At 41.0% G+C, this 25,904-nt stretch overlaps 1 protein-coding gene across 2 annotated transcripts in view; it reads right to left on the reverse strand.

Annotated features, from left to right (window-relative positions):
- The window catches only part of LOC126412055 (3-ketodihydrosphingosine reductase), a 74,170-nt gene that overhangs the window by 40,479 nt on the left and 7,787 nt on the right, over positions 1–25,904 (reverse strand). For both annotated transcript variants that reach the window (XM_050081435.1, XM_050081436.1), the window contains exons 2-4: positions 24,074–24,189; positions 19,319–19,487; positions 19,014–19,153 (exon numbers count right to left, since the gene is read on the reverse strand). In XM_050081435.1, the coding sequence (XP_049937392.1) occupies positions 19,014–19,153; positions 19,319–19,487; positions 24,074–24,189 (425 nt within the window). The remainder of the gene's footprint in view (positions 1–19,013; positions 19,154–19,318; positions 19,488–24,073; positions 24,190–25,904) is intronic.

Raw genomic sequence — 25,904 nt, forward strand, 5'->3', positions numbered from 1 at the left:
TGAGTTGTGTATAAGGCACTTGATCAGAGATGAGATTAACTTCACTGGAAATAGTGTTCATTACTTGAACTGCTGCCACCATATCATACCCCTGTGAACCATCCGACAAACGGCAGAGGGAAGCAGTTTAAACTTCTGCAACCTCACACCATGATTCAATCTGAGTACCCACAGTCCTTGAAGGCTCAAACAATTGTGCAATAGTCAGAACATTGGAGAGGGAGGTGTTTTGCACACTGAAGAGCACACTCATGAACCTCACGATCGGGGACCAACCAAATGATTGCGTCACAAACCATCTGGTCAGCATATGTCTCCTTAAATACATCAGTGACAAAGTGGCAATGGCACCTTAATCTGTGAAGCTCAGGTGCCCAAGGCTTATAGGAATATTCCTGTTTCCTGCAATGCCGATACAACTCAACCTAGCAGCAACCATGTGTGTCCATTTACAGCAGTATTTTGAAAGAAGGTTGCACATGTTATCAAAAGAGAGTAAAGACAGATCCTGTTGGGGATCAGTTGGCCAAGGAGTTCATACAAGTGAGGCAATAACCAAGACAAAAAGAAAGCATGGCATAAGTTAACATCAGTCATTCCAAATGCAGGAAAGTGCTGCCGCAACTGTTTTTTGTTTAGTTCCCATTCTTTGAAAGACTCATAAGACAGAAACAGTGGGGGATAAATGACCAGGACAGTGACAGGCAAAACAGGAGGTGCAAGGGGTGATGTGGCAAGTGATGTAGACTGAGACAGACCCAAACTGGCCAATACAGAGGCAAGCATTTGCAATACGTGGGTGTGACTGTGTTGCCCTGTGGCAAATGCCTGCTGCTGCTAAGATGCTGCAACACTGCATTAAGAACCCCTTGCCAATCAACCAGACAGAGTGAAAACTCATCAGTAGCACCATCAGACACTGTACACACAATGAAGGACCAACCAGAGACTGGAAACCACACGGAGAACAATGCCACACTCCTCTTCACTTGTGTTGTAACTTGGACACGCAACACAATCAAGAATGTTAGTACAACTTTTATCAGACTGTGGCATATATGCCAATCATCGTAACATACACTGAACAAAATAAAATAAAGCAACTGTATGCAGGCAGTAATAACATGATAACTGAGCGTTACCATAGTATGGCAGGGTTTAAACAGGCACTTGCCCATGGCGGGCTCTATCAGAAGTTCAGAGTATTGCTCTTTTGCAGCACACTCTTACGGATGAGAAAATACTGATAATGGGTGTGACTTTCAAGTGAGCATGCACTATTTCAGGAATGGTTAATAGAAACATTCTGAGACATCAAGGGATCAGTAGTTCTAATTGGAGGAAAGGGAGGGGGGTGGGGGGTAGGGCAATTGGGTGGGTAAAAGCTGTAGAGGGAGACCAGGATATGATTACAGTAATTAGATTCAGAAAGATGTAACATGCAATAGTTATTTGGAGATGAAGAGGCTTGCAGAGGATAGAATAGCACAGAGAGCTGCAGCAAACCAGTCTCTGGACTGAAGAGCCCAACAAAAAAACCAACTGCGAAAAAAAGTGGCATGCTGTGCTAAGAAAATGTGTTGTTTCATTTTCTTTCTCGCAGTTAGTTTTAAGTGCAACAACTGGGCATTTAAACAATTACACAAATTGTTTCTTTCATATATATTCTCTCTCTTTACATAGAATTTTGTATACCCAACAATATGTTATTCAGGTTTCTTCCTTGCAGTCAGCTTTAACAGAAAACAGGTAAGTTGTAGTTATGGCTAACTTCGTAATCCTACCCCTTCACAGATTAGAACTATGTGAAATACTATCATTGATGCCACTACCCTCACAGATCCAAAAGCTGCAGAGATCCTTCTCATACCCTGTACACCAATGATCACCACCAGTTTATCCCATCATTTTAAACAAATGCAATTCCCAGTCAAGGTTTTGTTTGCAATAACAATAAACAAGGCTCAAGGTCAGAGAGAGAGAGAGAGGGGGGGGGGGGGGGGGAAAGGGAATCGAAAGAAAGGAGGGAGGAAATGGACAGAGATGTGGCAGGATGACATGAACAAAATGAGGAGATGGACAGATAGAGGGATGACAAGGCAATTAGGATGTATATCCAATTCCCACACATACTTAGCAATTACGAAGCATTGCCTGGTTCACTAGTACTAATAATAATAATAATAATAATACCAACACAAAATCACACATTTGCTAAACATGGATGATCTAAAACTACTGGCAGCAACAAATCAACAACTCAACCAATTACTAAAGATAACAGAAGTATTCAGCAATGATATAAATATGGCACTTCCTGGCAGATTAAAACTGTGTGCCGGACCGAGACTCGAACTCGGGACCTTTGTCTTTCGTGGGCAAGTGCTCTACCAACTGAGCTATCCAAGCACGACTCACGCCCCGTCCTCACAGCTTCACTTCTGCCAGTATCTCGTCTCCTACCTTCCAAACTTTACAGAAGCTCTCCTGCAAACCTTGCAGAACCAGCACTCCTGAAAGAAAGGATATTGTGGAGACATGGCACAGCCACAGCCTGGGGGATGTTTCCAGAATGAGATTTTCACTCTGCAGTGGAGTGTCCGCTGATATGAAACTTCCTGGCAGATTAAAACTGTGTGCCAGACCGAGACTCGAACTCCGCTGCAGAGTGAAAATCTCATTCTGGAAACATCCCCCAGGCTGTGGCTAAGCCATGTCTCCGCAATATCCTTTCTTTCAGGAGTGCTAGTTCTGCAAGGTTCGCAGGAGAGCTTCTGTAAAATTTGGAAGGTAGGAGACGAGATACTGGCAGAAGTGAAGCTGTGAGGATGGGGCGTGAGTCGTACTTGGGTAGCTCAGTTGGTAGAGCACTTGCCCGCGAAAGGCAAAGGTCCCGAGTTCGAGTCTCGGTCCGGCACACAGTTTTAATCTGCCAGGAAGTTTCATATCAGTGCACACTCCGCTGCAGGGTGAAAATCTCATTCTATATAAATATGGCTTTTGGAACAGACAAATGTAAGAAAAATAGCATAGTCAAGGGAAAACACACTAAACAAGAAGATTACATATTGGATAACCACAGCAAGTGCATAGAAGCGATGCAAAAAACAGATGCCTATAAATATCTAGGACACAGACAAAAAAATAGGAATAGATAATACAAATATTAAAGAAGAACTAAAAGAAAAATATAGACAAAGACTAACAAAAATACTGAAAACAGAATTGACAGCAAGAAACAAGACAAAAGCTATAAATACTTATGCTATACCAATATTGACCTACTCATTTGGAATAGTGAAATGGAGTAACACAGAACTACAAGCACTCAATACACTTACACGATCACAATGCACAAATATAGAATATATCACATACATTCAGCAACAGAAAGATTCACATTAAGCAGAAAGGAAGGAGAAGGAAAGGGATTTATCGACATAAAAAACCTACATTATGGACAGGTAGACAATTTAAGATAATTCTTTATAGAACGAGCAGAAACTAGCAAAATACACAAAGCAATCACTGATATAAATACATCGGCTACACCACTGCAATTTCATAACCACTTCTACAACCCTTTAGATCACATAACATCAACAGATACAAAGAAAGTAAATTGGAAAAAGAAAACAGTACATGGCAAGCACCCATATCATCTAACACAGCCACACATGGATCATGACGCATCCAACACATGGCTAAGAAAAGGCAATATATAAACAGTGAGACGGAAGAATTCATGATTGAAATACAGGATCAAACAGTAAACACCAGATATTACAGCAAGCATATTATTAAAGATCCCAATACCACAACAGATAAATGCAGACTTTGCAAACAACAAATAGAAACAGTAGATCACATCACAAGCAGATGTGCAATACTAGCAAATACAGAATACACCAGAAGACATGACAATGTAGCAAAAATAATACATCAAAAACTTGCCATACAACATAAACTAATAAAACAACATGTTCCCACATACAAGTATGCACCACAAAATGTACTGGAGAATGATGAATACAAATTATACTGGAACAGAACCATTACAACAGATAAAACAACACCACATAACAAACCTGACATCATACTCACCAATAAAAAGAAGAAATTAACACAACTAATCGAAATATCCATACCCAATACAACAAATACACCGAAGAAAACAGGAGAAAAAAATTGAAAAATACATCCAACTGGCTGAGGAAGTCAAGGACATGTGGCATCAGGATAAAGTTGACATTATACCAATTATACTATCAACTACAGGAGTCATACCACACAATATCCACCACTACATCAACGCAATACAGCTACATCCAAACGTATACATACCACAGAAATCTGTAATTATTGATACAGGTTCAGTTACCCGAAAGTTCCTAAATGCAATGTAACATATACCGTACAGTTAAAAGGAAGTCACGCTTAATCAAGATCCGCGTCACTTTCCATTTTTGACCAGACGTGGCGTCTGAGAGGGGAGAGAAATAATAATAATAATAATAATAATAATAATAATAATAATAATTTCATAACCACCTCTACAACCCTTTAGATCACATAACATCAACAGATACAAAGAAAGTAAATTGGAAAAAGAAAACACTACATGGCAAGCACCCGTATCATCTAACACAGCCACACATCGATCAAGACGCATCCAACACATGGCTAAGAAGAGGCAATATATACAGTGAGACAGAAGGATTCATGATTGCAATACAGGATCAAACAATAAACACCAGATATTACAGCAAGCATATTATTAAAGATCCCAATATCACAACAGATAAATGCAGACACTGCAAACAACAAATAGAAACAGTAGATCACATCACAAGCGGATGTACAATACTAGCAAATACAGAATACCCCAGAAGACATGACAACATCGCAAAAATAATACATCAACAGCTTGCCTTACAACATAAACTTTTAAAACAACACGTTCCTACATACAAGTATACACCACAAAATGTACTGGAGAATGATGAATACAAATTATACTGGAACAGAACCATTATAACAGATAAAACAACGCCACATAACAAACCTGACATCATACTCACCAATAAAAAGAAGAAATTAACACAACTAATTGAAATATCCATACCCAATACAGCAAATATACAGAAGAAAACAGGAGAAAAAATTGAAAAATACATCCAACTGGCTGAGGAAGTCAAGGACATGTGGCATCAGGATAAAGTTGACATTATACCAATTATACTTTCAACTACAGGAGTCATACCACGCAATATCCACCAGTACATCAATGCAATACAGCTACATCCAAACTTATATATACAACTTCAGAAATCCGTAATTATTGATACATGTTCAATTACCCGAAAGTTCCTAAACGCAATGTAACATATACCGTACAGTTAAAAGGAAGTGACGCTTGATCAAGGTCCGCGTCACTTTCATTCCGAACCAGACCTAAGGTCTGAGAAAGGAAAGATAATAATAATAACAACCATCTTCTACAGATAAAGACCAGATTACAACCCAATAGAAAAAAGCCAAAACTAAACAAAGTGCTGAGACCAGACCCCAAATACATAAAACTCAACAAGGAAAACATCTTACAGGAAATTAGTCAGACAAACACCACAAACTGGACAGAACTTGTGGACGTCCTCAAATCCACGATGAAATTGGGTCAACCCCCGAGAAGGAGAAAACACAGGTGGTGGAATATAATATGTGACCAAGCAATAGAAGAAAGGACCAATGCCTGGAAAAACTTCAATAGTCACAAAACATCAGAAAAATGGCAACAATTTCTAGTAATCCGTAAACAAACATCGAAAACTATTCGGAGGGAAAAAAGAAATTATGACAAACAGCGACTAGATGAGATAGAACAAGACTTTAAGGAGAACAACACCAGGAATTTTTATAAGACGTTTAAAGAACATATTGCAGGATACCAGCCACCCAATCTTTGCTTCAAGAAACCGGATGGTTCACTAGAAACTAACACGAAGAATAACTGCCAAATCCTCGCAGACTATTTCAGCAAACTTCTCAACTGCGAAAGACCTACAGAGGATATTCACTACGAGACGTCTACACCAAATCCTGACGCTAAACCGCCAACCATCAACGAAATAGTAGAAATTATCAAGACACTGAAAAACAATAGAGCCCCAGGAGAAGATGGAATTATTGCAGAACTATGGAAACTAAATGATGAAAGATTAACAGGAAAAATTCACAAAATCATATTAAACATTTAGGAAACAGAACAGATCCCTTCTGAATGGAAATACGCACTCATCCATCCACTCCACAAAAAAGGAGACAAAACTGAACCAAATAATTACAGGGGTATCTCACTCGTACCAGTCACATATAAAATCCTATCAAAAGTTCTCATGAATAGGTTAGAAGAACAAGCTGACCCACAAATACGAGAATACCAGGCTGGTTTTCGCAAGGGACGATCATGCATAGAGCAGATCTGGAATCTGAAAATGATTCTCCAGATGAGAAACACCTGAAACACAGTGGTTACTTTTGTACATTTTAAAAAGGCCTATGACTCTATAAACAGAGTAGCACTCTGCAAGACGCTGGAAGAATTCAGCATTGACAGAAAGACAAGAGCAATCATTCGGGAAACATTAACTGACACAGTCTCCAAGGTTAAATTTATGGGGGATATCTCGGAACCATCTGAAATCCAAACTGGAGTGCGACAGGGTGACGGACTTTCACCATTACTCTTTAATATCATTCTTGAAAAAATTATCAGGACATGGGAAAAAGAAGTCAAAGGAATCCAAATTGGCATTAGAAAAGATAATAGATTCAATTTGAAGTGTTTAGCTTTTGCGGATGACCTTGCAATCCTCACAAATAATAGAAAAGAAGCCACTAACGCCACAGAGAAGTTACACGAAGTTGCACAAAGAACTGGCTTGCAAATCTCATATGAGAAAACCCAGTACATAGAAAGAGTGCCACAAGACAAATTGCCTATTGTGACAACCCATGGGAAAATCGTACAAGTACCACATTTTAAGTACCTGGGAGAAATCATCCAGCCATCAGGGATCAACCTAAAGGCCAATGAGGAAAGAATAAAAAAACTACAGAAAGCATATAAACTCACGTGGAACTATTATAACAAAAAGTCCATATCCATTAACGCAAAATTGAGGCACTACAACACTGTCGTACTTCCGGAGGCACTGTATGCATCTGAAACAACACAAATAGGTGGGCAAACTAAAATCAAAGAAATAGAGAAACAAGAAAGGAAAATTCTCAGGAAAATTTTTGGCCCGATACAAGAGCAAGGAATCTGGATGGAGAGACCAACATCAGAATTATACAAATACACAGACAAGATTACGGATACAATAAGGAAAAGAAGAATGCAGTTCTACGGACATATCCACAGGATGAATGAAAACAGAATTTCAAAGTGAATTCTTAAAGTCATCAACTCAGGCAGGGGAAAAACAAAATCGATAAAAGAAGTTGAAGTTGGCCTCAGACAAGCACACATAACAGTAAACGATGCAGAAAATAGAACTGAATTCAGGATCATCATCAAAAAACATAAATTTGACACCACAACACAGAAGAGACCAGGATGCAAATGGACAGCGGAGCAAAAGAAACAACACAGTGAACACATGAAGAAAATTTGGGCTCAGAAAAAACATAAACAATCATCATAAAGGAATTCAAGTTCAAACGCTCTCTTAAATGGGAATAATCGAAAATAAATAATAATAATAATAATAATACATAGGTTGGGTAGTATGAAAATGAATCCACAAGGGGTTAAAATTAAGAGACAGATGATATCCATATGAACCCACCTGCTTCCTCTTTTGCATGTCCAAAAACTTCAGTGATACAAGCAGCTCAATCAATGGAAAACACTAGTCTCAACAGAAAACATTGGTTTGTTTACCATTAAATTTTGTATTCACTTTTGATAGAGAGATCCCAAAATTGCCCATCTCCATTGTACCGTAGTAGCAGACAGTTCGGCACAGCCTGTCACCCAAGATCAAGGAAGTCAAGCAAGGAAGATGTGGTGAACAAAAGCTAAAATGCTCAGTGATCTATGGCTTTTTATTGTGGTTATCAACTGCATTAGAAAATAATGGAAAGTAAACCATGTAGCCACATTATTAGTATGGGGAGCGCACAAGAAAGGGTGCACTGATTTGGCTCAAACTGTGTGAGTAGAAGCAGGTAGACACTCCTTTCAACTCCCTAGAATATCTTGCCTGAGTGGGCCGTAGGAAAAGAGAAAAGTTTTCGAGTACAGTGTCATGGATTTTTGAACTACAAGGCTAAAGCAAAAGGGGTAGTGCACTGCTCCTGTAATTTTTTTTCTTTTCGATTTTATTTTATTCCTTGCAATGTTACACTATTATTTATGAAATTTAAACATATTTATCAATTCAATATATACAAGCAAAATTAATTTATTCTGTGAAAAAGTTTCTGTTCGACGGGCTTACAGCTCAGAATTGGTATGCCAATCAGGCAAAATCACTGTGAGCAATGAAGCAATCATCTGACTGACACACCATGTTGAAGATACCTGTTTGGTAAAACACCATACCCCGCTGCATAAAGAAGTCTGTAACTGCCTCTTGCTGCATGAAGAAGACCGTAACTGCCTGCTGCACATCCTCGTCCAACAAGAATCGTCAACCCTTCAAGAACTTTTTTAAGGGATTGAAGATACGATAATCGCTTGGGGAGAGATCAGGATTATACAGCGAGTGTAGAAGTGTCTCCCATTTGAGTGTGTGTAACTTCTGCATTGTGACATTTGCAATATGTGTCTTATCATGAAGCAGCACCACTGTTTGGCAAATCATTCCACTGAGGAGGTTTTCAACAGACATGCTGTCACACATTCTTAATTCTCTGATGGAAGCCCATCAGTATTTGTCATTTGATACCCAAGAAAAGAATAACTGCACCTTGGTCCAGTTCGGATGCATTTGGCAATTATATCACCATAGTTCACATCTACAACAAGCATGTCAGAAAGACAGGAATGCTGCCCTAATCCCTTATCATGTTGGTGCTTACATACCCACATTGGATATGTGCTACAGTGCATGTATGCTACAGCACGGCCCTTGAACAGAAACTTTTTGATCGCCCCATGATTATTTAAATTAAGTTAATTAATTCATTTAAACAGGAATTGTTTTAAATAATATATTTCTGACAGTTTGTGATTTCAACTGCCCTTCAGTAGCAACATTCTGTTGCCATACCCCCACTCTCTTCTTTTTCTTTGTTCTCCTTTGTGCATGCATTCGGAGCAAATTCCCTATAGTTGGACATTACTGTACCTGTTTTCCAACAGTTCATAACAGTCTCTACAGTTGTGAACAATGTCTCGTATCTGTGGTGATTTTCTGTGCAAACCTATTATTTTATTGCAAAATGGAAACCCATGAAGAATTTTCTACAATGACATGATTGGTGAAAATATCAAAACTATGACTTTTGATAAAGATTTTCTTGAAAAAAAAATTTCACCAGTGGTCTTCATTGCACTTCTTCAATTCATAAAGAAAAGGTATGATCACAAACTCCCCTGCGCCTCTGGGTCCTCTAGCAAAAGCTATGGGTCAGCAGCTCTAGAGCATCTTATTGAAATTCTGAATGATAATTTCATAGTAAATGATGAAGATTTGATACTATACACTAAACCTGACAAAATATTTATGAAGAGGTATGTGGATTCTCCCTCTTTCTCTCTCTCTTCTTCACATACACATTTACTACATACAGTCCCATTTTATTTGCAACAGATTTCTTCTTCGAGTACAGACATGAATGACAATGATTATGATTGTAACAGTTATTAATCTTATTCTTTGGTGTTCTTGTCTGATAAGAAGAAAGTCATCAATTTTCGTGATGCTCATCCACATCAGAAGTTTGCATTATTAAAACAACAATTCCTATCTCAGGGGAGGGGGGGGGGGGGTAGCTTGGGGTGGGAGGGGGGGTTTATCTTCAAATTTGGAGGAAAGAAGTAGAACAATTTGGCACTAGAAATGACGAAACTGCATTCATGAATTCAAAAACATGGGAACAATTTCAGGATGCACAAGGCCATTACAAACAAGTAACAATGAGAACATTATGACAATGGGCATTACTGCTCCAAGGAATTAAAAAAAGAAGTAAAAATGATGGTAACCGGAGGAATCACACCCAAGCTGGCAAACTGACAGTCACTGTATTACTTTAGCATTGTTGCTCAAGAATCCCTCACACTGTATTCAAAAAGCTTTAGAAAGTGGTTTTTCTTTTCCTATGGCCCACCCAGATGAGATATTCTACGAACTTCAAGCGTCTACCAGCTTCTACTAACACAATTAGAGCCAAATCAGTGACCTGCATCCCGCGCCCTCCCCTTGTAAGACAGCCTGGCACAGTATCATTTTCAGGATATTTTCATGGAACAGTGTGGTATTTTATTTTCTACGTCCCCACTTGCTCCATCTGAATGCTGTCTGTGTGGCTGCTACAATGACAATGTTACTCCGTGGACTTACATATAAATCATGTGGAGGGCAGTACCACAGGAACAGACTGAGGTTCTCTTCTATCCCATGACACAACATTTAAATGCTCTGTTTCCACCATGTGAAGCCTTCACACTATATCAGGTTCTCAGAGTCACAGATTTTGGTACAGTTCTGTACTCCTAATCATCTGCCTATTGTGATGTACCAAATTTAGTGACATTTCTTTTTGGTTGGCTGGTTGGTTTAAAAGAAGGGGGGAGGGAACCAAACTACGAGGTCATCGGTCCCTTGTTCCTGATAAAACAATGCCACAAGTGTTACAATAAAACAGATGAGACATATAACACAAAATGGAAAGAAAGGAAAAACAACAAGAATGAAGGAAAGGCAAGGAACACTAAAAGGAACAAAAGAGGACTAGAAAACAGAGAGACGCTAGAAACAGAAGAGAATAAAACAAGAAAGCAGATTACAGTGGCTGGCCAACCACGAGAATAGAAAGGAAAAGTCAGCCACTCTGCAAGACATTAAAACCTCTACCGTATTTACACAAATCTAAGCCACACTTTTCTGGTTTTTTAAATCCAAAAACCGCCTGCGGCTTATGATCAAGTGCAAAGTAAGTGGAAGTTCTGAAAAATGTTGGTACATGCTGCCACAACTAACTTCTGCCGTCGAATATATGTAGCACTACACAGGCATGCTTTGCAGGCACAAAGATAAATACTACTCTTCGCCAGAATATGGGTAGTATGACATTTCCCGAAAAGTCGCGAGATAAATACTGGTGCCAAAACCTCTGCATCAGTAAATAAATTTAAAAAAAAAAAGGTAGAAGAATGTAAACATTATGCCATGTATTCTTTCGTGTTTGCTGCTATCTCATTTAAATCCTGTCTGCCTAATAAACTATGAAACTAGAGTGAGACAAGAGCAAACACAGAAGAATATACATATCATGTCATGTTTATATTTGTATTATTCTTATGCTGAATAGCGATACAGTCAGAAATGAAACATGGCAACTGACTAGATTTTTAAATCTAAGATGACTAATTTCTGTGCAGAATGTAATGTACTAAAGAGGTGCCTGCAAAGATTTTCAAACAGAGAAAAATTTTCGCTGAACTCTCGTTCAGAACATCATCTATCATATGCAGTCTATTATTTGCTTCTTGTTGATCATTATCAAAGAAAGCAGCAGTGTAAGTAACAACAAATAGCAGTCTCTTGCCATTGTTTCGCTTACGAGACAATTCCTCCCCTTTTTTTTATTGTAGTGCACACAAAAGCAAGTCATGCCGTGAGCAGCGACAGGTTGTAAATACTCATTATCAGAATGCGACAAACAATGCACGACACAGTACAATAATACATTTTCAGCTGAGAGTGACGTAAATACCTATAACAAAGAGAACGGCACTTATCAGATCTAGCAAAATAAGCAATCTATTCAAACCAGACAAAGCACGTGAAAAAGGAAGGGTACCCATATAAATACGGACGGAGCGCATGACACATAGCAATGGCTACTTGGTAAAGCTTAATTGTTAAGCTTACGACTCAAACCAAACTACTGTAGCTGTATCTTCATCCATTCGACCTAAATTGTGTCTCGTGTTACAATGGACCAACTTTGTTTCAATTTGGAGGTGCAGTCTAAAACTTTTATCCCCCATTAATTTCAAGCCTCTAATTTCAGGTGCGGCTTAGATTCGGGAAATTTCTTTTTTCCTCGATTTCGAATCTCATTTTTCAGGTGCGGCTTAGATTCGAGTAAATACGGTAACCTAAAAGAACTAGGGTGGAGGACACAGCGGGACAATGGATATGCACTAAAACTTAGATCAAATGATAAAACCCACCCTCATGAATAAAACATAAAACTAAATCAGCCAATGAGGTGTTATCACATAAAATGAGCATCAACGAGTCCGGTAAGCGAAGATTTTGTCGTTGGGCAGTCAAAGTGGGACAGTGCACCAGAATATGGGTCACTGTCAACCAGGCACCACACCGACACTGAAGTGGGTCTTCATGGCACAAGCGTGGCCAATGCGGAGCTGGCAGAGAACAACTGATACCCTGTGAGAGGCTCGCATGGAAGACTTCCACACATTCGTAGTCTCCTTAATGACATAAAGTTTGTTGTGCACACTGTTACGCCATTCTGTCTCGAAAAGCAGAAAAACCCAGTGGCATAAGTCAGTATGCAGGTCAGGTTCAGAGATGCCCATCTGCAGAAGCGGATGCCGACGTGTCCTGCGGTCCACACAAACACCACTGAACGACCAGACTGATCCAGGGCATAGATGGACTTCTGGGTGGACGCCACCAAAGGATGGTGAGGGTAGCACTGGTCGATAGCTTGTAGGCTGCTCACAGAGTCAGTACACACAACAAACAATTCATCGGGGCATGAACATATGTGCTCAAGAGCATGATACAGTCACCAGCTCGGCAGTGAAAACACTGCAGCCATCGGGGAAGAAATGCTGTTCAATACGTACTCCACGGACATACGCAAAGCTGATGTGAGCATCAGCTATCGAACCGTTGGTGTAAGCCACTTCGCGGCCTTAGCACTTGTCAAGAATCGAGAGGAAGTGGCTGCGGAGAGCCGCAGGTTTAATTGAGTCCTTAGGGCCATGTGAAAGATCCAGGCGAAGCTGCAGCCTAGGTGTACACCATGGAGATGTACGTGAATGGACCTCAAGTATTGGTGGTAAAGGCAAGGACTCCAGTGCGGAAAGAAGGGATCAGACATGAACTGCAATTGGAAGCCCTGAACTGGGCCGCTGATGCGAGAGATGAACCGCCGTGGGTGGGAAAAGAAGACGATGATTTGGATGCACAGGAGAACTACGAATGTGCACTACGTAACTGGCCAGCAGTTGTGCACGCCTAACCTGCAATGGAGGCACTCCAGGTTCCACAAGGACGCTGGTCACCAGACTCACCCTAAAAGCTCCTGTCGCTAGGCGAACGTCACAGTGGTGCACTGGGTCGAGTAAATGCAACACTGAGGGTGCTGCCGAACCATAAACCAGACTCCCATAGTAGAGGCGGGATTGAACAAGGGCTCTGTAGAGCTGAAGCAGCTTAGAGCGATCTGCACCCCAGTTGGTGTTGCTCAGGCAGCGGAGGGCATTGAAGTGCTGCCAGCACTTCAGCTTAAGCTGACGTAGGTGAGGAAGCCAAGTGAATCAGGCATCAAAAATCAGTCCTAAGAATCGATATGTCTTCACTACAGTGAGTGGATCGTCATTAATGTAAAGTTCTGGTCCCGGACAAATGGTTCGACACTGACAGAAGTGCATAACACACGACTTTGCTGCCAAAAACTGGAAACCACGGGCTAGAGCCCATGACTGCGCCTTGTGGATGGCTCCCTGTAGACTCTGCTTAGCAACACCAGTACTGGTGGAGCAGTATGAAATGCAAAAGTCGTCTGCATAGAGAGATGGTGAGATGGACGGCTCTACAGCTACTGCTTGACCATTAATGACCACTAAAAATAGAGAGACACTTAATAAAGAGCCCTGCAGGACCCCATTCTCCTGGATATGGGGGGGAACTATGGGAGGCACAAACTTGGACACAAAGTACAAAGCAACAGGAAATTCTGGATAAAAATCGGGAGTGAGCCTCGGAGACGCCACTCATATAATGTGGCAAGGATATGATGTTGCCAGGTCGTGTCATACACTTTTCATAAATCAAAAAAGATGGCAACCAAGTGTTGGCATCTGGAAAAGGCTGTTCGGATGGCAGACTCCAGGAACACAAGATTATCAGTGGTAGAACGACACTGGCGGAAGCCGCCCTGACATGGAGCCAGTAGGCCACGCGACTTTAGGACCCAACTCAACCGCCGACATGCCATACATTCCAGCAGCTTACAAAGAACACTGGTGAGGCTGATGGGCCGATAGCTATCCACATAAGTGGGTTTTTACAGGGTTTGAGCACCAGAATGATGGTGCTCTCCCGCCATTGTGATGGAAAAACGCCATCATGCCAGATCCAGTTGAAGATGACTAGGAGATGTGACTTGTAGTCAGATGAGAGAATTTTAATCATCTGACTGTGGATCCGATCTGGTCCAGGAGCTGTATTGGGGCAATGTGCAAGGGCACTGATGAGCTCCCACTCCGTAAACGGGGTGTTATAGGATGCACTGTGGCATGCAGTAAATGAGAGGACTTTCCCTTCCAGCCGCCGTTTGAGAGTGTGAAAGGCTGGGGGGTAATTCTCCGATCCAAAGGCTCGAGCATAAAGCTCAGCAAAATGCTCGGCAACCGTGTTTGCGTCAGTTGATAACATGCCATTTATGTTAACATTGGGAACACCTGTTGGGGTCTGGTAGCCAAAAACACGTTTGATTTTTGCCATGGCATCCAATGGTCGAGATGTATCTCTCCCAACACTCCTGCTTCCATCATCTGATACATTGGCAAACGTGAGCATGGAGCTGTTTAAAGGCTATGAGGTACTCCAGAGAAGGGTGTTGCATATGCTGCTGTAGAGCTCGCCGAAGCTCCTTAATTGCTTCAGCAACTTCTGGTGACCACCAAGGGACAGTCTTTTGCCGGGGCACCCTAAAGAGCGAGGGATCGTGTTTTCTGCCACAGAAACGATTGTTGTTGTCACCCGCTCAACCATCACATCGATGTTCCTGTGTACAACAGTGACAGCAGAGATGATAGTTTCCCAGTCTGCCTTGTTTAAAGCCCATCTGGGCAGGCGTCCGTGCACCTGATGCTGGGGCAGTGACAGGAAGATGGGGAAGTGGTCACTACCACACAGGTTGTCATGTGCTCTCCAGTGTATAGATGGGAGAAGTCCTGGGCTGCAAACTGATAAATCAATGGGCGAGTAACTACCCTGAGCCACACTGAAACGTGTGGCGGCCCCAGTATTTAAGAGGCAGATGTTGAACTGAGACAGTAAAGTTTTGACATCTCTGCCTCGGCCAGTATGCACAGTGCCGCCCCACAAGGGGTTATGGGCATTATAATCTCCAAAGAGTAGGAAAGGTATAGGGAGTTGATCAATCAGTGCAGCTAATACATTCAGGTATACTACAACATCTGGAGGAAGATATACATTGCAGACAGTTATTTCCTGCATCATCCTTATTCTGACAGCCACAACTTCAAGAGGGGTTTGAACGGCACACGTTCACTACAGTCTGAGTTTAGGACGTATACACAAACTACATTTGACACTCAATTATAGTCACTGCGGTTCCTGCAATATCCCTTATAGCTGCGAAGGGCAAGGGTCCACAATGCCGGAAACCAGGTTTCGTGGAGGGCAATGCAGATAGTAGGTGTAAAGCTTAACAGCTGCCGTAGCTCACCCAGGCAGTGGAAAAAACCACGCAATTCCACTGGAGGATGACATCATCGTTAGACTGGGAAGGCATGGAACATTTAATGAGGCAGTTTATGTATCAGGGCCACCTGCTGCCACCGACTTTTTGCCTGAGCAGTCTATATCCATTTTGTCTGAGGGTCCGGCGAGATCTATGTCCTCAGCAGACACCAGAATCTCCACCTCATCCACCAATGCAGAGCTTGGAGGTAGCAGTGGTGTGAGTGCCACCACAATTCCCTTGGTATTGGTGACCTTCTTTTTGGATTTCTCTCGCTGTTCCTTGGGTTTCCTTGGCTGGGAGGACTTCACTGATTCAGTCTCTGGAACTGAGGATGAGCATGAAGCCCTGTGACCAGCTGCTTTTGGGCTCTTCAACCACTGTCAGGTGTCATCTCTTCCACTAGCAAAACCTGAGAAGGGAGAGACCCAAGGGGGCCCCTTCCTAGCGAGAGCAACTGAAGAAGTTGTGCACTTCTCAGGCTGAACAATGGGGATGGACGTTCCCGATGGTTGGGGGGTGTTACGCCTGAAGTAGGTAGTGCAAGATCTACAGGGAGCCCCACCATCAAGGAGGCAGATGTAGTCTTCTGGCTCCGAGAGGTGACTGGGGGCTGGCAGAGCTGATGGGGCTAGAACTGTTGTAACAGCGGGATAAGATGATGTCATATGTACAGGATGTAGGCGTTCAAATTTCCTCTTAGCCTCCGTGTAGGTCAGTCGGTCAAGAATCTTGTACTCCATGATTTTCCTTTCCTCCTGTAGAATCCTGCAGTCTGGCGAGCAAGGCGAATGGTGCTCTGCACAGCTGACACAGATGGGAGGTGGGGCACATGGAGTATTGGGATATGATGGGTGTCCGCAATCTCGGCCTGTGACACTGGAAGTATAGCAGGAAGACATATGACCGAACTTCCAACATTTAAAGCACTGCATTGGGGGAGGGATATAGGGTTTTATATCACAACTGTAGACCATCACCTTGACCGTGCCGGGTAATGTATCACCCTCGAAGGCCAAGATGAAGGCACCAGTGGCAACCTGATTATCCCTCGGACCATGGGGGATACGCCAAACGAAATGTACACCTCGCCGTTCTAGATTGGTGTGCAGCTTATCATCGGACTGCAAAAGAAGGTCCCTGTGAAATATGATACCCTGGACCATGTTTAAGCTCTTATGGAATGTGATGGTAACAGAAACATCCCCAGCTTGTCACAAGCGAGTAAAGCCTGTGACTGGGCAGAGGATGCTGTTTTGATAAAGACTGGCCCAGATCTCATTTTGGACAAGCCCTATACCTCCCCAAACTTGTCCTCTATATGCTCAACAAAAAACTGAGGCTTCATCATCAGCTCTCGAACATACAAGGAACCAGGGCGAGTAAGAGCTGCTGCCATCCTTAGCCTGATGTTCCTGCCATGGTGTGGCCAGAGAGGGGAATGATTTGGGGTCATACTTCTGTGCATTGAATTGAGCTCATGAATGCTTAGAGACTGCTGGTGTTTCACCACCAGCAAGAGATGATGGACTACGCTTCATCTCATGTCATCCGCCCTGATGCCACCCACTCCGACCAGGAGCCCTCCCCACAGGTGCCACCCAGAACCAACAGGGTAAATGGCGGCCCCACCATAACGGTCTGGCTACTGTGCTGGATATCAGGTGTAACCAAGCAAAAAAGTCCATTGCCATCGTCAGCGTAGAAAATGATACTGCACAGCTGATGGAAAAATATGCACCCAGGACGGTGACCTCGCCCAACAGCTGGAGAATGAGAAGAAATGCAGATCCACATCGACAAAGGATGCGAGAGGTCTCAGCACATGATGGACACGATGCACCATGTAAGGCGCCCTTCCCCCATTGGCTCACTCCTCAGGAAAATTTTGAAAAATGGAGGTCAAACTCTACAGGGGACCATCACAAAGGCCGAAACGTGTGAGACTCCTTTCAGTCGCCACTTACGACAGGCAGGAATACCTTGGGCCTATTCTAACCCCAGGACTCGCAGGGGGTTTCTTTTTGGTGTTGCAATTTGCACTAAATTTTGTGTATTTCCTGTTGCAATTTGAAATGACAGAATGGCCAAATTTTCAACCATATCAGAATATACTTTAAATGCTAAAGATCCAGCACATATACAGGTCAAATGAATAGTGTTGCAATTAAACGCTTACAACTATCACAAAGTGTGTTACATTCTGGGCATCCTCAATTGTTGAAAGGCATGATGTTAACAAGAATTCCACCGACAGCTGGTAAAATTGTTGTTTCATTGATAGACAACCAGTCTAACCACCTAAAAGCCACATCATCAGGTGCAACAATGTTAAAAGGTCATTGGCATACCCATTGCTCCTAGTCAAGATACATTATTCAATGATTATTATCTATATCACACTGGTGAACGAAGGTTGACAAAGACATGATCCATTAATTTTGTTAAATTGCTGGTGGGTGGATCATGTAATTTAGGCCCTTGTTTTAAGATTTGCCTGTGTCAGTGTGATGGCAGGGCAAGAGTAGACGTGCCCATTGAAGCACGAGCCTGTTAGCCAGTCTTAGTCACCTGAGCGGGCCCCTTCTACTCTTCCCACAGCTAGGTTGTCCTACCATCACACCAATGCACACAAATCTTAAAACAAGGGCCTATAACGACATGATCCACCCAACAGCAATTTAAAGAAATTAATGGATCACGTCTTTATCACCCATTGTTTCACAGTGTAATGTAGATAACATTCACTGAATAATATACCTTGACTAGTTGTGCTGGGTACAACTATGACCTTTTAACATTCTTGCAACTGATGATGCGGTTTTAGATCATGAAATTGGCTGTCTATTGATAAAACAACAATTTTACCAACTGTCAGTATAATTCTTCATAATATCATGATTACAACTATATTCAAATATGCCAAGCATTAGAAAGTGTTACAGGGAGGACATCACAAAGGATGGGTATTCTACATTGCTGTTCCATCAGAAACAAGTATGATTGACTTATGAAAACAAGAATTTTTTTAAAAAAATTAGTTACTGTAATACACCGCTGTTACTAACACCCTTGCTACAAACCTTTATATCCTCTATCGACAAGTCTTCCAAGCGGCCTGCCACCGACGTTCCTGCACAATTGACCAACATCTGCACTGAGACTCCACATGTTGCTTTCTCCACAACAGATTTCACATCTTCATAATTGCCACCCACATCCACTGAAATTAACTATCATAGTAAAACAGCATTGCAACCGAGTCAGCACAACTCTCAGAAAAAAAATATACAATTTATTTGCACCTGTAGTAATTTCCAGGAAAGAACTCTGCTTAGAGAGAGTATTGTAATGGCCACAATATTTAAGAATTTTCAGTTGCACTTACACGAAAAATACTTAAGTTCCTGGCTCTGAGTATCGGTAATGCACGTCTTCAGGTCTTCGTATGCCTGGCTCAAGCGTTCTTGGTTTCTTGCAATTAATGTGACACTTGCACCTCTTCTTAGAAGATTTGCTGCAACTTCCTTTCCAATGCCGCTCGATCCTCCTGTCACCTACAATAAATGTCACAGCTGTTAATATATATATTAAGTTGGGGCACAGACCATCCAAGTTTCCTCCGAGACACCCCAATCCCAGCTATATTCTACAGCTGTTTTGTGACCTACTTAGAGCACACTGCATGTGACAAAGAACTAATTTCCCATCACTCTGTTACCAGTGACATAAACTAACTACTCATTTCAGCTTCTGAAAAGCTATTCATGTTTCTTGTGTCACACATTGATGTGCCCACACTACCTTTGCTCCATATGAAGTCCAGTTAACAGTTATTGATGGTGTTGGATTCTGTACCCAATGGCATAGCACACACGTCTGATATTAATGATATGAAAGCAATCAAACATACTGACCCTGCCAACATAAGCCAGATGTACTCAGATGCCCAATCTTGCTTAGCTTGTGTGTTACTGTTAACCAAACACTCAACACACAGGGTGTCCAGAAAAGGACTCCCTGATTTCAAAATTAAATATCTTGAAAACAAAGATCGATAGAGGAATGCAGTAAATGGTATGTTTATTGTGAAAGCTGTAAGAAGTTTATACAGCAGTTTGAAATAATAGTTACAAAAGCTGCTAACAGATGGCGCTGTAATCGCCATACGTAATGCCTAGTATAAATAGTGATCCGAAGCCCAGAGCGATCAGTTCCACTATTGAAACGTGAAAGGAGGTTAGCGTACCAAAGGAAGAGATTGAAACTATGTATTCCATTGAACAACGCGTTTTTCTCGTGCTAGAGTACCACAGGTTAGAAGAGAGTCCTACGGCAACAAGGTGAAGTTTTCAAGCACAATTTAATGCTCCAAAAGGACGCGATGTGAAAACCATTCGTACACTCTTCGCAAAATTTCAACGAACAGGCAGCGAAACTGATGATCTAGTGGGGCATGTTGGCCGCAAGCAAACCGCAGTTACGCCTGAAAATATTGCCACAGTTTCTGGAATTATTCAGCGAAATCAAATGTCATCCGTCCGTAGAATTGCATCTGAGACTGGTTTGAAGCGTTCCAGCACGCAGAAAATACTGAGAAAGAGCCTACACATGTCTCCATTCAAAATTCAAACACACCAGGCCATACCCGTACGAGCTGCGCAACAAAGGGTTGCCTTTGCTAATCAGATGCTCACAATGATTGATAGTGAAGGATTTGATGTTGGCTGCATCTGGTTTACAGATGAAGCACACTTCCACCTGAATGGATACGTGAATAAGCAGAACTGGCGATTTTGAGGTTCCGAAAAGCCATATTGGTGTGAAGCGAAACCCCTGTATTCTCCTAAAGTTACTGTGTGGGCTGCAGTATGCAGCAGAGGCATTATTGGCCCTTTTTTTCATTCGAGAAACGGTCACTGGTGCACATTACGTTGCAATTTTGGAACAATTTGTTGCCACACAGCAAACGTTAGAGGATTGGCCAAGTACTGAATGGATTATGCAAAATGGAGCCCAACCACATCGGACCGAACAAGTGTTTCGCTTTCTTGAGGAACACTTCGGGAATCGAGTAATTGCTTTGGAATATCCCAAATTTACTGGTGCAGACATGGATTGGCCTCCATATTCGCCAGATTTGACTCCCTGTGACTTTTTTTTGTGGGGCACAGTGAAAGACATGGTCTACCCGAAGCATCCCGCCACGCTGGACGAGCTTGAATCGATTCTTCGTTGGCGCCACCTCTGTAGTGCCAATGGTGAACATTTTGAAAACATTGTGATGTGATTGTTTGCAAAGATTGTTTTCATGCGATTATTTCACTTATGTATGCTGATATGAGCTGTACAGCGTACAGCGCCATCTGTTAGCAGCTTTTGCAACTATTATTTCAAACTGCTGTATAAACTTCTTACAGCTTTTACAATAAACATACCGTTTACTGCATTCCTCTATCGATCTTTGTTTTCGAGATATTTGATTTTGAAATCAGGGAGTCCTTTTCTGGACACCCTGTATGTTGCAGTGGGCTCACAGTGGCACGCCACATCAAACTATTTTACTTTACATCACAGCAACAATTTCTAATTCACTTGCTAATCAATGTATACGTAGAAGCATTACATTTGCAGCACACTGCTTTCCAATGCAAGAAATTAACATAAGCAAGGAGCCTTTTACTTCTCTGCATATTTTCTATTCTTTTTTATCTCTCTGTTAACTTGTTTACTTTTAAATGTTTCCTGTTAAATGTTGATAGTCACAAATCAATCAACCGTAACAGTTCACAATGTGAACCTCTCATACTCTCCACCACATAGCTGATCTCTTCTGGTCCCTGGCAGATCAGTTCCCGAGAATATATAGAGTGCTAAACAACCGATTTCAAGCAAGTTCATTAATCCATTTTATCTAAATACGAGTGATCCTCTCTCTTACTGGCAAATTACAAAAAAAACGATCTAATATATAAAACAATTATGATACATTTAAGGACAAAACTATTACTTCAAGTAGGTTGTATTGAAGGACAGCTCTGTAAATTCCTGTCAATTAGTTTGATAGCTAAAATAAAGCAGATATTCATGTACAGGAGTAGAACTTAATTTTTAAAAGTATAATCTGCAATTCTCAACAGTACCTTTCACCACAACAAATCTGTTCATTAAACAAAGATCCTGTAATGGACTTGGATGTGGTGTTATTACCTTAAATTTCTTTCAACTGTAAATGCAACACAGACATTACATCACAAAATTCCCACCGATACCCAATATTTATGTTATAGTTTTATTTGCATGCACTTCTTCAATGAACATGACATTTTAGGCTGTTTCATGGTTTTCACATAACCATGTTCATTTCATAAACACTATGGGAGGGGGGGAGTGGGGGGGGGGGGGGGGGGGGAGCTACACTAAACTCTCACTAATCCCACCCTCAGTAACCTGGCCTCTCAGTAATATCCAGCCCACATCCTAAACAGTGCACAACAATGAATTATTGTGCACAAAAATTTTGTTAGTTAATTATAAAGTTAAACAATGCTACACACATATGAAATTGTGCCATTCTTTATAGTTCAGTATCATGTCTTCTACGAGGACACATGTTGCAATAGACCTCAAACAGAAACTTGAAATTTCAGATAAAGAAAGACCTAATTTGACAGTATGCAAACCAAATTGATAGTGGGTTGGGAAAACAGAAGGTTATGTGAAAGAATGTGAATGAAGAACCAGATATAGCTGTTTATATACAGTTCATACAACAGTGCAGTAAAGGCGTTCTCAACACAGTGACATAAACACACTACCAGTGAAATATTGTGCTCAGAAGAAAGTGTGGATAGACAGAGAAATATTGTCTCGGTCGTTCCACAAAGTGTTTGTACCAGTAGGTAGAAAAGAGCTGAAGAAGAAAAAGCTTTCACTGAAAGCTACCCTTACTACTGACAATGTTCCCAGTCATCCTTCTGACTCTTAATGTCCGATGCTATACAAACACTCATTCTTCCACCCAATGTGATATCCCTGTTTCAGTCCAAGGACCACAGAATTTTGGACTCAATTCAATGTCATTATCGACATGCACTTCTTTTCTCCTTTCCAAACGAATGTCAACATGACTCTGCCAAGACTATGCTGAAAGTGTGGAAAGCAATCAAGTTATGTGATGTTGTTTTGGAAGCAGCCGAGACATGGTATACAGTGGGGAGTGTTATCATAATGAAAAGTTGAAATAAAGTTTGGCCATCCAATGATGCAGAGTTGGATCTAGTACTGAGCAACAGGAATGAGCCAGTCAATTCGGAATCATCAATTGCTAATAGCTTGTACACTGCAATGTTCCACACACTCCCAAGAGAAGGAGAAATTAATGATGATGATTAGGCTAAGTAGCCAAATGAGGGAAACTAGGAGACAGACCACACTTTAACAGATGAAGAAATAATGAAAAGCACGCAGGAAAGTATTGATGAAAGTGATGAAGAAGAGAACATAGGACAAGAGAGCATGAAGATTTCTTACATTGCTGGTGCTGGAGCTGCAGATGTGTAACATAGGACAAGAGAGCATGAAGATTTCTTACATTGCTGGTGCTGGAGCTGCAGATGTGTTCCTGGAATATATTAAGCAACAACCAGATACATGCAGTACCGATATAATGCTTGTAAATCAGTTGTGTGATAAAGCATGCTGCCACTGTGTATCAGTGTTGTGACAATTAAAAATTTGGGACATTTCACACTGAGTGATACTACTGTATAACTATGTACACACTCAAGGAAAACAAAAATTAAAAATGAATGTATCCTTGGATTTTATAAAATATATGTGCCAAGTTTTTAAAATTGCATCTTTGGATTTAATAAAATATATTCCCTATCTTTTTAAAATAAATTTCAAACACACTCAATAATACAGTATTTGTGCTAATCTGGCACCCAAACGTCCAAGGAATGGCTGGATTCAATTTACAGAAGATATCATATGGGAAACCATTGATTCACCTGATATTGGCCACATTTCTAATTGTCGTCAACCATCACTACACAGAGTCTTAACAGTCACAAATTTGCCACTCGTGAACACTTTAATTATAAGTCAATATACTAAAAAAGATAAGTTTTCAACTTACAATGGCATGTTTTCCTTTAAGGCTGACTTTTTTGCTCTTTTGTCGTAAGATCCAAATGAGAAATATTACAAACACAAGTGAAATGGTAACAGCCAACAAAATCAACATTTTCACACCTGAAAACAAAAATTCACTCTAGTTTAATCTACAACCAATTAAATTTATGTACAAAACATAATACCTACTCTGCCAACAGTACACATCATCAGGTGCCAATCATTAAAGCTGTTTCATTCCTATACATACACCAAAGACATTCCTACAAGAAATATGCCTAATGACTCATGATAATGTATTTCCTTTTGTAAATGTCACTGGACCATAAAGCCTTCTTGGCTTCTATGTAAAAGCTTACGTATTATATGCAATGAATTACTGAACTAATTTAATGCTTTCAAGAGAAGAATTAAAACTTGGAAATGTTCTTGATGTAATGTGGGTCACGTAATCTACACAGTATTTCCATCTGAGCCTTTTAACTTTTCTGCAATACATTACTCAAATAATCCCACATGCTCATACTGTGATCTAAGTGCCTATCATCATCATGATTATTATTATTATTTTTATTATTATTGGGAAGGTTTTGTAATACTTTTGGTATTCATTGCTTCTGGTCAGTTATAAGATAGGATCTTAAGGCCCTAACTGATCAGGTCAAATATGCAACAAATAAAATAACATAATATAAAATAAAAAACAATCTACTCACCAAGTGGCAGCAGAGGAACGCACGCACACACACACACACACACACACACACACACACACACACACAACAGGATTTAACTTTCACAAGCTTTCGGAGCAAGTGGCTCCTTCTGGCAGAAGTTCTGGGTGGTAGTCATGTCGATATGAAAGGCCAAATAGTGTTTACATAACAGCTGGTACATCTACATCTATGTGATTGCTCTGCTATTCTCAATAAAGTGCCTGGCAGAGGGTTCAATGAACCACCTTCAAGCTGTCTCTCTACAGTTCCACTCTCGAACGGCGCGTGGGAAAAGTGAGTTCTTAAACTTTTCTGTGCAAGCCCTGATTTATCTTTTTATATCGTGATGATCATATCTGCCTATGTAGGTGGGTGCCAACAGAATGTTTTCGCAATCGGAGGAGAAAACTGGTGATTGAAATTTCACGAGAAGATCCCGTCGCATCGAAAAATGCCTTTGTTTTAATGATTGCCACTCCAATTCATATATCATGTCTGTGGCACTATCTCCCCTACTTCGTAATAATACAAAATGAGCCGCCCTTCTTTGTACTTTTTCAACGTCATCTGTCAGTCCCATCTGATGCAGATCCCACACCGCACAGCAATACTCCAGAATAGAGTGGACAATTGTAGTGTAAGCAATCTCTTTAGTAGACCTGTTGCACCTTCTAAGTGTTCTGCCAATGAATCACAGTCTTTGGTTGGCTCTACCCACAACATTATCTATGTGATTGTTCCAATTTAGGGTATTTGTAATTGTAATCCCTAAGTATTTAGTTGAATTTACAGCCTTCATATTTGTGTGACTTACAGCGTAATCAAAATTTAGCACTCATTACTTCATGAGTATAAAGAGTGTTTCGCTAGAACGATATTTTCTGAATCCGTGCTGACTACATGCCAATAAATCATTTTCTTGGAGGTACTTAATAATGTTCGAATACAGTATATATAGCAAAACCCTACTGCAATTCGACGTTAGTTATATGGGCCTGTAATTCAATGGATTACTCCTATTTCCCTTTTTGGGTATTGGTGTGAATTGAGCAATTTTCCAGTCTTTAAGTACAGATCTTTCTGTGAGCGAGCAGTTGTATATAATTGCTAAATATAGCA

Source organism: Schistocerca serialis, chromosome 7 (genome assembly GCF_023864345.2).
Source record: "Schistocerca serialis cubense isolate TAMUIC-IGC-003099 chromosome 7, iqSchSeri2.2, whole genome shotgun sequence".
NCBI lineage: Eukaryota > Metazoa > Arthropoda > Insecta > Orthoptera > Acrididae > Schistocerca > Schistocerca serialis.